This window comes from Quercus suber, unplaced genomic scaffold, assembly GCF_002906115.3.
Source record: "Quercus suber isolate HL8 unplaced genomic scaffold, Cork oak 2.0 scaffold_68, whole genome shotgun sequence".
Taxonomy (NCBI): Eukaryota; Viridiplantae; Streptophyta; class Magnoliopsida; order Fagales; family Fagaceae; genus Quercus; species Quercus suber.
In genome coordinates this window covers 768,719-785,025 of record NW_027069533.1, presented here as the reverse complement: position 1 = coordinate 785,025, position 16,307 = coordinate 768,719, and the positions used below count along the sequence as shown (strand labels likewise).

The following is a 16,307-nucleotide window of genomic DNA, read 5'->3' as shown; positions in this document are numbered from 1 at the left end:
TGTGAAATGGCTTTAAAGAAATATTAAATATGCTTTTGGTCCTTAATTAAGGATTGAATTGGGTTACTCAATTGGTTTCTAAATGGCATGCAACAACATAGGGAAGCCATTGGTAAAAATGCCACAGTCAAGATTTTATTTATTGGATTTGTGACTTGAAATGGAGAGGATCTTGTTCCATATGTAGAGACACTAATTTTGGATTTGTAATATATCAATACGAATCATGAAACAATTACACTCAATAAATTGCTCAAAGATAATCAATTTTCTTTAGTTATAATATCCGGGTAATTTTGGCAATTCTATAATCAATAATCGATATTCTCATATCCAGGTAAAATTGGCAATTCGTTCCCTGCCAAAAAAGATTTGAAAAGAATGAGTGCTCGCTTGGGTTGAAATAGTGGAACCTTGTGGCCAGCCCCTCTCACTGTAGCAAAAGTTAGCTGATCGTAGACCTCTGTCCATCCTCCTACCTATAAAAGAAGTTTAATTTTCAGATTAATATTACATTTCTTTGTGAATATTTTTATCTACATATCTATAAATTTTTGTTAGTGTGTTGGAGGTTTTGATTGATTTTTGGTAAGAAATTGTGTTTAATTACCTGATTATCTTCGTTCCATGGATACCACAGAGTTTTAATGGTGAGATTGAGATGGCTGAGGGATAGCCCAGTGGCGGTCACTGGAACTACTGCATCTGTGTCCCCACTGCATCAACATAGAAGCAATGGCCTTAAAAAAATTAGATCTTTCTCGTTGCTAATACTTCTTTATTACTTTTCAAATCAAAAGCAATTGCAATTACACTGCTCATTAATCTTCTCATCAACATAGGAGCAATTGCCTTAAAAATTAGAATATTTACTATGCTTATTTGTTTGTTTCGATATGGAATTGACTATGTTTATAAACAAAAGCTTTAAACTAAAAACAATAAGTAATCAACAATGCATGGGAGGCAAACACAGATGATCACAATATGCATGTAAGATTTTATATAAAAAATTTTAAAAAATTTGCATCAGCATGTGAGAGCCACATATTGAATATAGACTATAGAGTGATAACTTATAAAAAATTCTCTCATAATTAGAATAAAGCATTCAATCTCAAGTTGTTCAAAATATAAATTGTTGCTAAAGGACTGTGGCTTCAAATTTGAAGTTTGGTACAACAAGAAGTCTACAAGGAAGATGGCTAGGCAAGCCCAAGGTTATGCCGATTAGGCATAAAGAGGGCCTTCCAAATCAAGAGATGAAATCTAAAAGTGAAGGAGTCACTGACTGCAACAGAAGAACTTCTACCAACACTAATGTTAGAGTAATTCTAGAATCTAATTAAAAAAAATCACAATTATCTTATATGGTAGATTGTAATTGATTACCAGTTGCTTTCATATAGACCTATAATTTTTTTTCACAACTCATATTCTGCCATGCACATTGCAGTTATGACAAGAAGTTGTGAAAAAATTGGTTATCTTAAACTTTTTCCAAATGTTATGGTGAAAAAGAAAAGAAATGGTGTTAAATTTTCATTGGGATGTTTCTGTGAGTAGACATTGTGAAATTGATTTTCAACAAAAGGGTGAGTATTATTGGACTACGTAAGGATATTGTCCATATCACTATCAATGACTTTAAATTGCTCAGAGACTCAGAGGCCTACAAGTTCTAGTAGAGTGCTTCTTTTTACAGTGCGCATGTTATTGCATCAAAGAGCAGGTTAGAGAATTGTTCTTCTTCCTTGTTGGGTCGTGTCAAAATTTTATTCACATAGGTTTTCTCAAGTATAGTCTTTTTGTTCATTGTTGTAGTGTCTCAATGTTGTCTTGCCACTTGTAGTTGTACGTAGCCCAATCCAAGTCACCGGCCAAAAATTACTTACCAGTTACCACGTGACTAAGTTTTATAGTTTCTCATGCATTGTGATTAATAATTTATTTATTCATATCTATTTATAAAAACTTCAAAGTTTAAGGTACAAGTATTGTAACGTGTATTAATACAAGTAATGTTAGTATAAAACCGATAGTACTTTAATTAATTATAAAAATTGTTATCCTTAGAATTTAAAAACTGACGGGAATGACAAATCCGTCTAACATGGACGAGACTATAAATACGGACGAGTATACCTTCAGGCCTGACGGAGTAATCGTTCACACTAATGACGAAGACATCCAAGCCATTCAATGCAGTCAATCAAGCCTAGGACGGTTACGAGACCCGTTCCGTGAACCGTTGGAGTGCATTGATGCCATATTAAAACAGCGCCAAAACGTTTCGAAGAGGAACATTAAGACATCCATAACTACTCCAACGGTCACAAGCCGTGAAGGCATATATAAAGCTCCTACATCGCCAAGAATGAGGTAAGGAAACATCAAAAGACTTATTTCTGCCATATCAATTCATTCTATTTCATTATTGTTTAGCACCATATATTAACTTTGGCATCGGAGCTGTTGTGGCAGGCACCACACCAGTGACCATTTGTCAAGGCCGAGGAATTCGTCCATCTGAGATTCTCGACTGACGAATTTATACTTCATCAGTTTGGCGCCGTCTATGGGAACGACATTTCCACGTTCCAACTCGAGAAAGTAGTTCCCAATCAACTATTATTTTCAGATGGAATCCAATCAAGATTCCGCAGCCTTGGCCCAGCAGGTTCAAACTCTCACAGCTGCCGTCGAAGAGCTCACCAAGCAAAATCAGGAAATGAAACTACGACTCCAACAGGAGGAGAACCGATCCAAAGACAACATGGAGGACGAGGGAAATAGTCACAGGAGAAGTGGTCATCCAAGAGCTACTACTCCAGTAGACCAGAATTCAGATCTTCTCCAGGAGATGAGGAGAGAGATGGACGAATTGAAAAATGCCATCAGGGAGAAGACAGACCAGAGCGTGGGCAGATTGGTAAGGGCAACAGACTCGCCTTTCACGGTCGCGGTCTTGGGATGCCCAGTACCGTCGAAGTTCAGGTTGCCACAACTAGAACCATTTGACGGGCTCAAGGACCCACAAGATCACCTCAACACCTTCAGAACAACTCTAGGACTCCAGCAGCCCGATGAGATAATGTGTCGTTCCTTTCCTACTACCCTTAAAGGAGCTACAAGGGAGTGGTTCACCAAGCTGCCAACGTCGTCCATTGACAACTTTGACCAACTGAGTAATGCCTTCTTACAGCACTTCATTGGGGGACAGCATCCCAAGAGGCCAGCAGATTATTTGCTTACCATAAGGCAAGGAGAAAAAGAAACCCTGCGGTCGTACGTAAAGCGCTTCACTAGGGAGACTTTAGAGGTGGACGAAGCAGACAACAAGGTGCAGCTGACGACTTTCAAAGCAGGGCTAAAGTCCAGGGATCTCGTGGCTTCACTCGCGAAAAATCCTCCAAAGACGATGGCGGAAATGCTCATAAAAGCGCAAAAGTACATGAACGCTGAAGATGCATTAGCAGCCATAAAGGATACAGAAAAGCCAAGAGACAGAGGAAGAAAGGAAGACGAACGTAGGGGACAGAAAAGGGAGCGCCCAGATCGTCGAAATAATGACGGCATCAAAAGGAGAGACGATAAAAATCAAAAGACGGTAAAACTAACTCCTCTTGTTATGCCTGTTGACAAAATCTTAACGCAGATTAAGGATGAACACTACCTTAAATGGCCAAGGCCATTGCATTCATCTCCTAACGTCCGTGATAAGAATAAGCACTGCCGATTTCACAAGGATCATGGCCACTACACAGAAGACTGTCGGGACTTAAAGGAACAGATAGAGGAGTTGATACGAAAGGGGAAATGCAGAAGTTTGTAAAGAAGGGAGAGTACAATAAATTTCAAGACGAAAATAAGAACCAGCAAGAGTCCTCGTCCAGGGGCGATACCCGTCAATTCCAACCTCCTCAGAACGTGATCGGAGAGATACAGACGATCAAAGGGGGACCCACCACCGGGGGATCCTTCAAGTCCCTCAGGAAAGCCCATCAAAGGCAAGTGACCAGTGTCTACATGATACCTCTGTCTAAGCAGAGATGGACAGATCAAGATATGTATTTCAATGAAGCAGATGCTAGAGGAGTGAAGCAGCCTCACAATGATCCGTTAGTCATAATGCTGACCATAGAAGGGTTCAACACCAAAAGGATCCTCGTAGACAACGGTAGCTCAGCAGATATCATCTACCTTCCAGCATTTCAGCAGCTCAAGTTAGATCCAAAGAAACTGCGTCCATTCGACACCCCTCTCATCAGCTTCAGTGGAGATAGGGTATATCCCAAGGGCATAGTAACATTGACAGTAACGGTGGGGGCCTACCCGAAACAATTGACTCGCCAGATAGACTTCTTGGTGGTAGACTGCCCCTCGTCTTACAACGTGATTATTGGAAGATCCACACTTAACAAATGGAAGGCAGCCACATCCACCTACTACCTGAAGGTGAAGTTCCCAACGAACGACGGGGTTGGAGAAGTAAAAGGCGATCAGGTTTTAGCTAGAGAATGCTACCAGGCCGTCTTGGCCGCAAAAGAAAACCACACTTGGACGATTGAAGAGAAAGAAGAAGACAAAATAGAAACCTTGGAAACAGTGAAGTTGGACGAAGAAGAAGACACCAAGACGACGAGGATAGGAACGACGCTAAGCCTTGAGATGAAGTCGAGGCTAATCCAGTTCCTTAAAGAGAACCAAGATATTTTCGCATGGAGCCATGAGCACATGCCCGGCATATCCACAGAGGTAATCCAGCACAAGCTGGATGTGGATCCAGAGAAGAAACCCGTCAAGCAGAAGAGAAGGGTATTTGCTCCAGAATGAGATCAGGCTGTCACAGGCGAGGTAAATAAACTACTGAAGGCAGGATTCATCCGGGAGGTCTACTATCCTGATTGGCTCACAAACGTCGTCCTTGTTAAAAAAGCGAACGGAAAGTGGAGAATGTGCGTGGACTTCACAGACTTGAATAAAGCGTGCCCGAAGGATAGTTTTCCTCTACCAAGAATTGACCAGCTTGTAGACTCTATTGCCGGGCATAAGTTGCTAACATTTATAGATGCCTTCTCAGGGTATAACCAGATAAAGATGGCTGATGAAGATCAAGAGAAGACTGCTTTCATCACCAGCCAGGGGCTGTATTGCTATAAGGTAATGCCATTTGGGTTGAAAAACGCAGGTGCTACATATTAGAGATTGATGAACAGAATGTTCAACAAGCAGATAGGCAGGAATATGGAAGTATACATGCATGACATGCTCGTCAAAAGCAAAGAAGAACTTGTCCATTTGGACGACCTCAAGGAAACATTTGCTACCCTCAAGCAATACCAAATGAAACTGAATCCTAGTAAGTGTGTTTTTGGTGTAGCTTCAGGAAAATTCCTGGGATTCATGGTGTCCCAGAAAGGAATAGAGGCAAACCTGGAGAAGGTGCGAGCCATAATCGACATGGAATCACCTAAGACCGTCAAGGAAGTCCAGAAGCTTATTGGAAGGATTGCAGCCCTTAATTGGTTCGTCTCTAGGGCTACGGACAAATGCCTGCCCTTCTTCAAGACCTTAAAACAAGCCTTTGCTTGGACAGACGAATGCGAAGCAGCCTTCTAGGAGCTCAAACGCTACTTGAGTAATCCACCCCTTTTAAGCCCGTCCAAAGAAGGTGAGAACTTATATCTGTATTTAGCGGTATCAGATACGGCCGTCAGTGGAGCCTTGATCGGAGAGGAAGGCAAGAAGCAGCTTCCGGTTTATTACGTCAGCCAAGCCTTCTAGGGGGCCAAGTCCAGGTATCCAAAGATTGAAAAGATTGCATTTGCGTTGATTGTGGCCTCCTGGAAACTAAGACAATATTTCCAAGCAAATCCCATTCTGGTGATGACGGACCAACCAATCAAAAAGTCCATGAACAAGCCTGAAGCAGTAGGAAGAATGGTCCAATGGGCAATTGAATTCAGCCAATTTGACATCGAGTACCATCCCAGGACAGCCATTAAGGCACAAGCCTTAGTGGATTTCATCGCCGAGTTCACTTCCCCAAATGAGGATAAGCACACCAACAAGGCTGAGAGATGGACGATACAGATTGACGGTTCGTCAGCTCGAAATCAGGGGGGAGTGGGGGTCGTCATAGTCACCCCAGAAGGAGAAATACTGAAGTACGGAGTTCAGCTAAAATTCCCTGCCACCAACAGCGAGGCAGAATATGAAGGGATTCTGACGGGATTGAGGCTCGAAAAAGTGCTTGGGCCTAAGAACCTATTAGTCCAAAATGATTCAAAACTGGTAATTGGGCAAATCCAGGGAGAATATGAAGCAAAACAAGAACGAATGCAGAACTATCTCAAGCTGACGAAGCGTTTGACTCAGGAGTTCGATGGAGTGGAGTTTGTACAGATACCGAGGAGCCAGAACATGGAAGCAGACGAGGTCTCCAAGATAGCCTCGTCAGAAGATGGATCAACGAATGCGGACCTAAGGATGGAAATCCAGAAGTACCCCAGCATTGAAGAAGTTCCAACGTTCTTAATCCAGAACACAGACAGCTGGATAACGCCCATCATATCCTTTCTCAAGGACGGACACCTCCCTCCGAATGCGGACGAGGTTAGAAAGATTAAAAAGAGGGCAGCCAGATTTACAATTCTCAACGACACCCTTTACAAAAGGGGCTTCTCCATGCCCTACTTGAAGTGTGTTAGTGAAGAAAAAGCTAAGTACATCTTGGAAGAGATACACGAAGGGATCTGTGGGGACCATGCTGGCCCTAGATCCTTGGTAAGCAAAGTTCTTCGAACAGGTTACTTCTGGCCTACTATGCAGGTGGACGCAACTCAGCTCATCAAGCGATGTGACAAATGCCATCGGTTCGGGAATGTCCAACGACTTCCGGCCGAAAGACTGACGACGATAACGTCCCCATGGCCATTTGCACAATGGGGAATCGACATCGTTGGCCCACTACCCCTGGGCAAAGGTCAGGTAAAATTCTTGCTAGTTGCTATTGATTATTTCACGAAATGGGTTGAAGCAGAGCCACTGGCAACCATCACCGAAGCGAAAATCCGAAGCTTCATGTGGAAGAATATAGTTTGCAGGTTTGGGATTCCAATGACGATCATATCAGATAACGGACGACAATTCGACTGCTAAAGCTTTAGAGATTTTTGCTCAGGACTGGGAATCAAGAACCAGTTCTCATCACCGGGACATCCACAGGCAAATGGACAAACGGAGGTAACGAACCGTACGCTACTCAAGATCATTAAAACTAAGCTAGACGACGCGAAGGGCGCCTGGCCAGAAAAACTGCCCAGTGTCTTGTGGGCCTACAGAACGACAGCAAGAACCCCGACGGGAGAAACCCCCTTCAGGCTTACCTACGGAACTGAAGCAGTGATCCCGGTCGAAGTAGGAGTAAGTAACCAGCACCAGGCGAGAAATGTTCAACGAGGAAACCAACAATGATTGGCTACAATTCAACCTGGACTGTCTAGATGAAGTAAGAGACAAAGCTTGCAGTAGAGTGACGGAATATCAGAAAAAGATGACGGACTATTACAACAGAAGGGTGAAACTCAGATTACTCAACATTAGCGACCTCGTCCTGTGAAAAGTAACCCCGGCGACCAAGGATCCTACTCAAGGGAAGTTAGGTCCCACATGGGAAGGACCTTACTGAGTCGTCCATTACTCCAGGCAAGGTAGCTACCACCTGGAAACCCTGGATGGACAAAGACTCCCGAGACCATGGAACATTGAACACTTGAAAAAATACCATCAATAGAAGTAACGTTTATATGTATTCATTATCGAAATCAATAAATATGTTATCCAGCTAATGTTTCTCTGTGAGCAGGCCTATTCAATCATAAGTCACAAGTAAAGCCAAAAATGGCTAAGTAACAAGATTCCGCCTTGACGGATGTAAGTTACTAACGTCTATAAAATCCCCAAGAAGGGATAAGTCACAAAAGCCAAAAATGGCTAAGTAACAAGATTCCGCCCTGACGGATGTAAGTTACTGACGACTAAAAAATCCCCAGAAAGGGATAAGTCACAAAAGCCAATAATGGCTAAGTAACAAGATTCCGCCCTGACGGATGTAAGTTACTGACGACTATAAAATCCCCAAGAAGGGATAAGTCACAAAAGCCAAAAATGGCTAAGTAACAAGATTCCGCCCTAACGGATGTAAGTTACTGACGACTATAAAATCCCCAGAAAGGGATAAGTCACAAAAGCCAATAATGGCTAAGTAACAAGATTCCGCCTTGACGGATGTAAGTTACTGACGACTATAAAATCCCCAGAAAGGGACAAGTCACAAAAGCCAAAAATGTCTAAGTAACAAGATTCTGCCTTGACGGATGTAAGTTATTGACGACTAAAAGATCCCCAAAATGGGTAGAAGTCACCAAAAGCTAGAAAAGGCTAAGCACTGACGAATATAAAGTAACGCAGGGGTACCAGTGCAACATGGACACCCACGACCCTAACGTATCCTAAACTAAGGAACACACAATCACAAATGCAAGTAAGTGCGGGAAAGTAAATTTAGTTAAATTAAAGCCTAATTGGCAAAACCGCTACTTGTCTTTTTACAGCTAGAAGCCCATAAACACTGGGCTATAAAATATTGTTTCCAAAATAGATAGAAAAATTGTACCGAAATTAGAATTACATAATTGCCCAAAAACATAAAAGGGCATCCCAAAAAGAAAATTTTTTGCTAAGTACCAAGCTCAGGTAGCATCATCGTCAGCAGTGGCATCGTCAACATGTGTGTCGTCAGCTGGAGAAACATTAACAGGAGCGTCAACAGGGGCTTCAGGCTCAGTAGCGGAAGATAGGGCAGCCTCGTCTGCAGCCATCTCTTGATCCACCTCCTCCAGGTCCAGCCCTTCCATGTCCACTCCAGAAGGATGCTTCAATAGGTATCTCTTCAGGAGCTTGAAACCTTTGAAGTACCAACTAATGAGCACGGTGTTATACTCGTCGGTGGTCTGGAAGGCTTTAACGGACCTGGCGGCTATAGTCTTAAGGCTTTCTCGGGCACCAATAAGCTGCTCGTCCTTCTCTGAGACCAATTGGCGTTCAACCCTGAGGTCGTCGTTCAGCTTCTTCGCCCGCTCCTTCAAGGCATTGGCCTCACCCATGGAAGTGATAAGATCCTTCTTCAGCGATGAGTTCTCCGCCTCCAAAACTTCCATCCTAGACGCCATGGAAGCCACCCTAGCCTCCTGAGTGAAATACTCAGAAGAAAGGTGCAAGCTCTCCCCTAGCACCTAAGAAGGAGATAAAAGATGTTAAAAAAAAATAAAAAAAATTTCAAATTCGAGACAAAGTACCTGGACGAGCTTGTGAACGTGACGAGCTGCAATCTCGTTAAAAGGAACGCCAGATAAGGCCTTCAGGTCCGCAGTTGTCACTACCTCATGAGCCTTGTCTACAGCCATCTTCTCGTCGTTCCAAAGGGTAGACGAGCGAGAAACAGTTTTTTCCTTCTCCTTGTCAGATAACCGCGGCCTTTTTGAAACAGGGGTACCTCCTATTTCCTCCACTGACGTAGTTGGAGAGGCCGTCCTCGTCGTCTCACCCACGGAGACAATGGGACAGACGGAGGGGGTCGACGTGGCAGCACCTCCCTTCCTGGTGATGCGCACGGTCTTCTTTCCCAAATTTGACAAAGGTTCATCTTTCTTTGATCTCATCTTCGCAAAAAGATCTTTGTTGAACTTGGTCGTCATTTCTGCCAGAGAGGAATACTTGTTCAAAAAAAAAAAAATCCTTTCTAGCAGGTTTATCACTTACTCTTTTTTTTTTTTATGTTGATGTTCCGCAAGACGAAGGAAGACGGGTCCGGGCCAAGGTTGTAGAAGGCAAGAGTTCACGGATCTACCAAATCGTCCCAGCTCTCAATCGATTTGGCGTACTCGATTGCCTGCTCTACCCAAGCCCTGTACTTGCTCTTAAGTTTAGGTCGTCTCTTTACTGCAGAAAATTGAAAGAATCAAGAGGTTAGTGACGATAACAACAAGTGCAGTAGAGCTAAAAACAAAAAATATTTATATACTGACGCACCTAATGTCGGGGTTCCCCATCGACGAAGCAACCTTGGAATGTCACCCCAGTCCTGGCTGGAGGGGGTCTCAAAATCATCCTCGGACACAAAGAAAAATCACAACTTCCAGTACCTGAAGGACGAAGGCAACCCTCTAACGATCCTGGTCCTCCTCTCCCAGGGTACTAACTCATAGTATCCATATTCTTTGGATTCTTTCAGACGATATAGGTGGAAGAGCTCACCTACTTTGATCATATCCCCATTAGCAGCCAGCCATATTCCCATACAGCTGACCACTATCCTCCATGAATTGGGCATCAGTTGCCCCGGAGTAATCCCAAAATGATCTAGAAGCTCCATCAGGAGAGGGTGGACGGGGAACCTAAGGCCATAAGTAAAGGCGGCCTCATAGAAGCATACCTCACCCTGAAAAAAGTGACAAGCCCTATCCTCGTCCCTGGGCCGACGGACACGAACCCTATCCGAAAATTGGAATCTATCCCTGAATCTATTCACCGTCTCAGCATCTAACCCACAGACCTCCTCAAGGGCATGAAAAGCCCTAACCACCCAAGGACTAGAGACGACGGCATCCCTCTCCACGGGGTCACCATTAGAAGATAACCTCGTCTCGAGATCGCTAGATCTAACTTCAGACATCGTCCTGTTCTGACCTTCAAACCAATCAATTGATTGTTGTATCAAAGGCAACAATTCTGCCAACAGAGGTCCGAAACCACTACCCTCGGAAACAAAATTTTCAAAACCAGAAAAATCACCTAAGGAGCCCCCTAAGCATACGAAGAGAAAAGAAACCGAGGGGCAAGCAGCTGTAACCTCGGAATTGCTAACCATAAAAAACCCAGAAAAAGAAAGCGCAGAAAAGAACGGTACAGCTAAAAATGAAACACTGAAAACAAATAGAAGAAGAAAAGGAAAGAAAGGAAAAAAAAAATCAGAAACATCACCACAGCAAAACCACAAAGAAAAAGAGGAAAAACGCAAGAAAAGAAGAATGACATACCTTGAACAGTGGCGGACCAAGCACTGCCAAACAACACAGCAATGTGGAGAAAAATAGCGGGGGAAGGCCAACAGAGGGGAGATAATGATTAGAGAGTTTCGAAAAATGAAAAGAAAAAAGTAAGTAGAGGAGGAGTTTAAAAACAAAGGCTCGAAAAACGGAAAGACTGGCGGGAAACCCAATAGTCCCACTACTTGGAGCATTAACTCCACCAATCAACGCGTGCCACGTATACCACAACCTATGGAGCGCCGCCACTTCGCACTTAATACGGAACAAAATTTCAGAAGTCATTTACAACCTGTAAACCCCTTCCTATTCTATGATCGTCATGACATGACGACCAAAGAATCGGGGGGCAGCTGACGGGAATGACAAATCCGTCTAACATGGACGAGACTATAAATACGGACGAGTATACCTTCAGGCCTGATGGAGTAATCATTCACACTAATGACGAAGACATCCAAGCCATTCAATGCAGTCAATCAAGCCTAGGACGGTTACGAGACCCGTTCTGTGAACCGTTGGAGTGCATTGATGCCATATTAAAACAGCGCCAAAACGTTTTGAAGAGGAACATTAGGACCTCCATAACTACTCCAACGGTCAAAAGCCGTGAAGGTATATATAAAGCTCCTACATCGCCAAGAATGAGGTAAGGACACATCAAAAGACTTATTTCTGCCATATCAATTCATTCTGTTTCATTATTGTTTAGCACCATATATTAACTTTGGCATCGGAGCTGTTGTGGCAGGCACCACACCGGTGACCATTTGTCAAGGCCGAGGAATTCGTCCATCGGAGATTCTCGACTGACGAATTTATACTTCATCAAAAACTTTTACCTGGAAACCCATATTCGTAAACTAGCTGTAAACAACTTCTTGTATGTTGGCGACATAGAAAATTCAGAATTTGTCCAAATTTTGCCTTGTCCAATTCCGAGAACACCACTACACAATAGAAAAGTATATATAGGAATCAGATGCATCATCAAACGCCTAGGATTATGTTTTCAATTTTAGAAACAAACAAAGTTAATAGCCTTATAGCTCAACTGATATTTATTTAATGTTTCTAATGAAGATGTTCAAGTTCAAATCACTCTTTCCCAATTATTGGATTATTAAAAAGTAAATACATAAACAAAAATTATTGACTATTAAAAAGTAAACCTGCAAACAGTCCAGTTGCGAAGAATTCCATTAACATTTGCATGCATTGCCTTTTGTACTTCCAGCCGATTATAATACTTCTCAGCATAATTTGCACTACATGGATCGTACTCAGAAAGCCTTCGACGCAATAGAGTATTTTTGAACCTTATAGGGCTCATAGTATTATCATGCGATGCCAACCAAGTTGGTGTATAAATACTGTATTCATCTATGTTTCCAAGCTCCGTAATGGCATGGTACTTTGCTTGTTTACATGGTTGTGATCTTTCACTTTCTACCACCTTGAAATTGCAATTCTTGAGAACTGATCTGTATCTTGTATCAGATATCATTGAATGGCTCCACCAATATTCTATTGTTCCAATTTCGTCATAGTAATTATCAAAAACTGCATTTCCCACCTGCATAATTTGATTGAAAAATTTTAATTAGAGTTATGATCAAACTTGGTGTTCAAATTTGTATTAATTACTATAAATCCTTTAAGGTTGAGGATAGGTTGCAAGAGTGCCTTATTATATTCTACAATTTTCTCTGCCAACTGGGGAACAAAATGCCCTATAAAAAGAATGAAAAGATTAGCTTATGATTATTTAGAATTACTCATAATGTGTAATAATAAGGTATTAGTTGTTTGTTGCATATATATATATATATATACACATACCAGCATAGCTCTCCCCAGAATGTAGAATTCTCATGTTTGTATTGTGGAAATCTTGACATCCATCTAATTAGAAATACTAGGGCATCCTCAGCTTGTCACAAAATTGTAAGCTATAGATTCACTTACAACATAATCTTTTGGTAATCAAATAATAATATAAAATCATCATAACTAGTACCGTCCGTTTATCTCCAGATCATTAGATCGACCTTGTATTTGTGTACGAAAAACCAACACCAGGCGATTCAAGAAATAAAAGATTTCTTCTGTAAGCAAAAAAGTAAACACATGATAGATTTTACCACAAATTTGAAAGATAAAGGTTTACCAACTTGTGAATATTAATTATTTGAATAGTGGTTGTTACCTCTATTCCATGAATACTCATTGAGATAAAGGATAAACCAGTCCTGTTAATCCTAAATGGCCCAATTTCCTCCGATGCTCCAATGCCACCGATGAACAACCTGGCCCTGCACAATTACGCAATGTATAATTAATATTTAGATGATTCTGTCTCAATCTTTTGTAAAGTTAAGCCATGTGGAAGGTACATAATAGAGTAGCTTAATTTTAAGTACCTTAATTTGAGTACAGTGTACAATTACAAGTTAGTAATGAAAGATGTGTCTTGTTAAGAAATGCACTAAGGAAAATTGTGAATAAATAATTTTAGTAAAAGTTTTACACCACTCTTACAGAAATATAAAAACCGGCCAAAATAATTAATTACATTTTTTTTTCTAATAAAAAGCTTCTAAAAATATTCCAAACTAATTTTTTTAAAAGCATTTGCTAACATTTCACATGAAGGATAATAGAATACGAACTGGGTATGTAGTTGAGAATTTCACTACATAATATCCCTATAACCTTTCTACTTTTTTATTTTAAAAAAATATTATTTATGAGTATTTGTAGCTGTGTACAACCTTTTCACAAAAATATTATTTGTGTCTCTTTAGTAATCCACTTTGAAGCACCTCAACTATGAGGTTATGACCTTCCCTTTTCATTTCTAATTGTTATTATGCTCTTTCTCAACCAAAAAAAAAAAATGTTATTATGCTATATATTTTTATATTAATTCTAATGTCGGTCACCATTATTTAAACACAATTAGATAGTGACACGTTTCATTATTATTGATGTAGGTTTATACTATTTAAACACAAGTAGATAGTAACAACTTTTATAGCAAGTAATGTTAGAAGGCAATAATTTTCTTAGTCATTTTTCACATATGGCAAATTATTATAATTAGTATAATATCACTTTCATATAAATTCACTATTAATACCATCAATCACATCATATGTCATTTAAATCAGTCGTGCAAAAGGTGGTGAAAATTGTTGTATTCTTTACAATTATTTTTTTAATTGTTCTTCTTTATTTTTATTTCTTAAACTCTATTTTTATTTCTGAATGTAATTTGTAACTCCTTGTTTTGGTTTTTTTTTTTTTTTTTTTTTTTTTTTTTTTTTTTATAAATACTGGTCCCCAAAAGTAAATGAAAGAAACATATCATCATACCATTAGTGATTTCTGAATGCTTATTAATTCATGGCTTCTAATTAATTCTTGTCTTTGCTTCAAATGGAATGTTTTTCTAAAGTTCTACTTTTTAGGTTTTTCCCAGAATAAAAATTAAAAAAAAAAAAATCCCCTGTAATTCATGTTGTTAGGTTTTGAGTTTGTAATGTTGGTAAACTATGACAAGTCTCATTAGTTTAGAATGATCTACATTAAAGTCCAAGACAAAAAATTCAAGTTCGTGATGAAAAAAAATGAGTTACAATCTGTTTCATTCGATTGGTACTCGATCGATCGAAAGTTGTTCTATTGGTACTCGATTGGTACTCAATCAATCGAAAGTCACATATCAGCAAAAAATCAGCAAACGTAAAAAGCCCATAACTTGACCGTTTGAAGCCCAAATTGCGAGCCGTTTTTTCCAGTATATAAAGGACATTATAAGCTAATCCTAGAGGGTTTTTTTTTTTTTGAATTTTTTTTTGGAGATATTAGAGTGCATCTTGTGCCTCTTTTGTAGATCTAGGGTTTTGTACCCAAAAGCTCTCTAAAGTCTTCTACCGGTGTTATTCCTTGAAGAATTTCAAGATCCGATGTTGTAAAACTTGCTGCATACAAGATCAACGTCTAAGGACATCCAAAACGTTTGAGTGGAGTCTCAAAGTCATAAGTGTGGGTACTTGTGTTGCAAAAGCCTAATAGAGAAGGAGTCCATAGATTCGAAGCTTGCATGTGGTCGTGTCAGTAAGTTTTACATGTGGTAGCAATAAGATATTAGTGGTCTAAGTCTTATTGTAAACTTCGATTATCTATAGTGGATTTACTTTTTACCTTGAGGATAGCTAGGTTAAATCCTCTTCAAGTTTTTTACCGGTTTGGTTTTTCTGAGTGATTATATCATTGTGTTCTTTGTTTTTCCGCATTATATTTGTTTTACACATATTGGTTTAACCTAGATCTAATTAACAAACTTGTTAATCAACTTGGCTTAATATTAGGTTAAACATATTGTGTTAAGGGGTCTAAAAACTAACACATGTTTCCTATATAAATGTTGTTAAGAGTGCTACAAGATGGATACATTGTAATTCATTCCTAGTAAAGCTAGACGACCACCCTAGAATTACAAGAGAATAGTAGTCGGTGGAAATTAAAACAAAGTGAGAAAGAAGCTAAACTAACCTCCATTGAGCCAAAGAACAAGAGGTTTCTTTTCAGGAAAAGCAGTGGCTTCTGTCAACCAGTAGAAGAGAGCTCGTCCAGGTTGCTCGTTGACCGTAACATAGCCTGAAAATTGAGAAAATGTGACTGGTGGTTGTCCAGGCAGTGCTGAAATTCGATCTAGCTCTTGTTGTTTTGGCAATGCAGCAATGGCAGTGGTGATGGTTGAAGAGAAAATGAGTAAGGACATGAAGAGAAAAAGAACTACACTTTGGAACACCATTGGACGTTCCAGCAAGCCAACTGAGACCTGGATCGGAAGTTAGTTAATAAGCCGGCACAGTATCATAAATGCATCACAAGAGATCTCTCATAGGGTTACAATAATAATTCTCCAATAATCTAGAACTACAGTGACATGGTATTTTCTTTCTCACGTAATTAAGGATGTTGTTAATTAAAATTATTCAGAAAAAGGACATATTATGTCGTTGTATTTTGGGAATATCTAATGATTTTTTAGTTGACAAAAATGTGTCAACTGCCAAGCCACTGGTGCTACTCTCACTCATTTAATCGAGAGGTTAAGATAAAATTAGCAAAGTTTACATTTAATTTTATAGGCACATTTGTTCAAAGCTTAACCATTTAAATGAG

The 16,307-nt window shown here is 40.2% G+C and overlaps 1 protein-coding gene across 1 annotated transcript; it reads right to left on the bottom strand.

Moving 5' to 3' along the window:
* Positions 1-311: 311 nt before the first annotated feature.
* On the bottom strand, positions 312-15,933 carry LOC112037215 (serine carboxypeptidase 24). The gene is given in 12 exon segments (XM_065773072.1): positions 312-479; positions 611-716; positions 11,954-12,061; positions 12,284-12,687; positions 12,759-12,844; positions 12,954-12,979; positions 12,981-13,039; positions 13,126-13,220; positions 13,321-13,353; positions 13,356-13,403; positions 13,406-13,426; positions 15,672-15,933. Coding segments are annotated over 12 exon segments (1,416 nt in total).
* Positions 15,934-16,307: the final 374 nt, after the last annotated feature.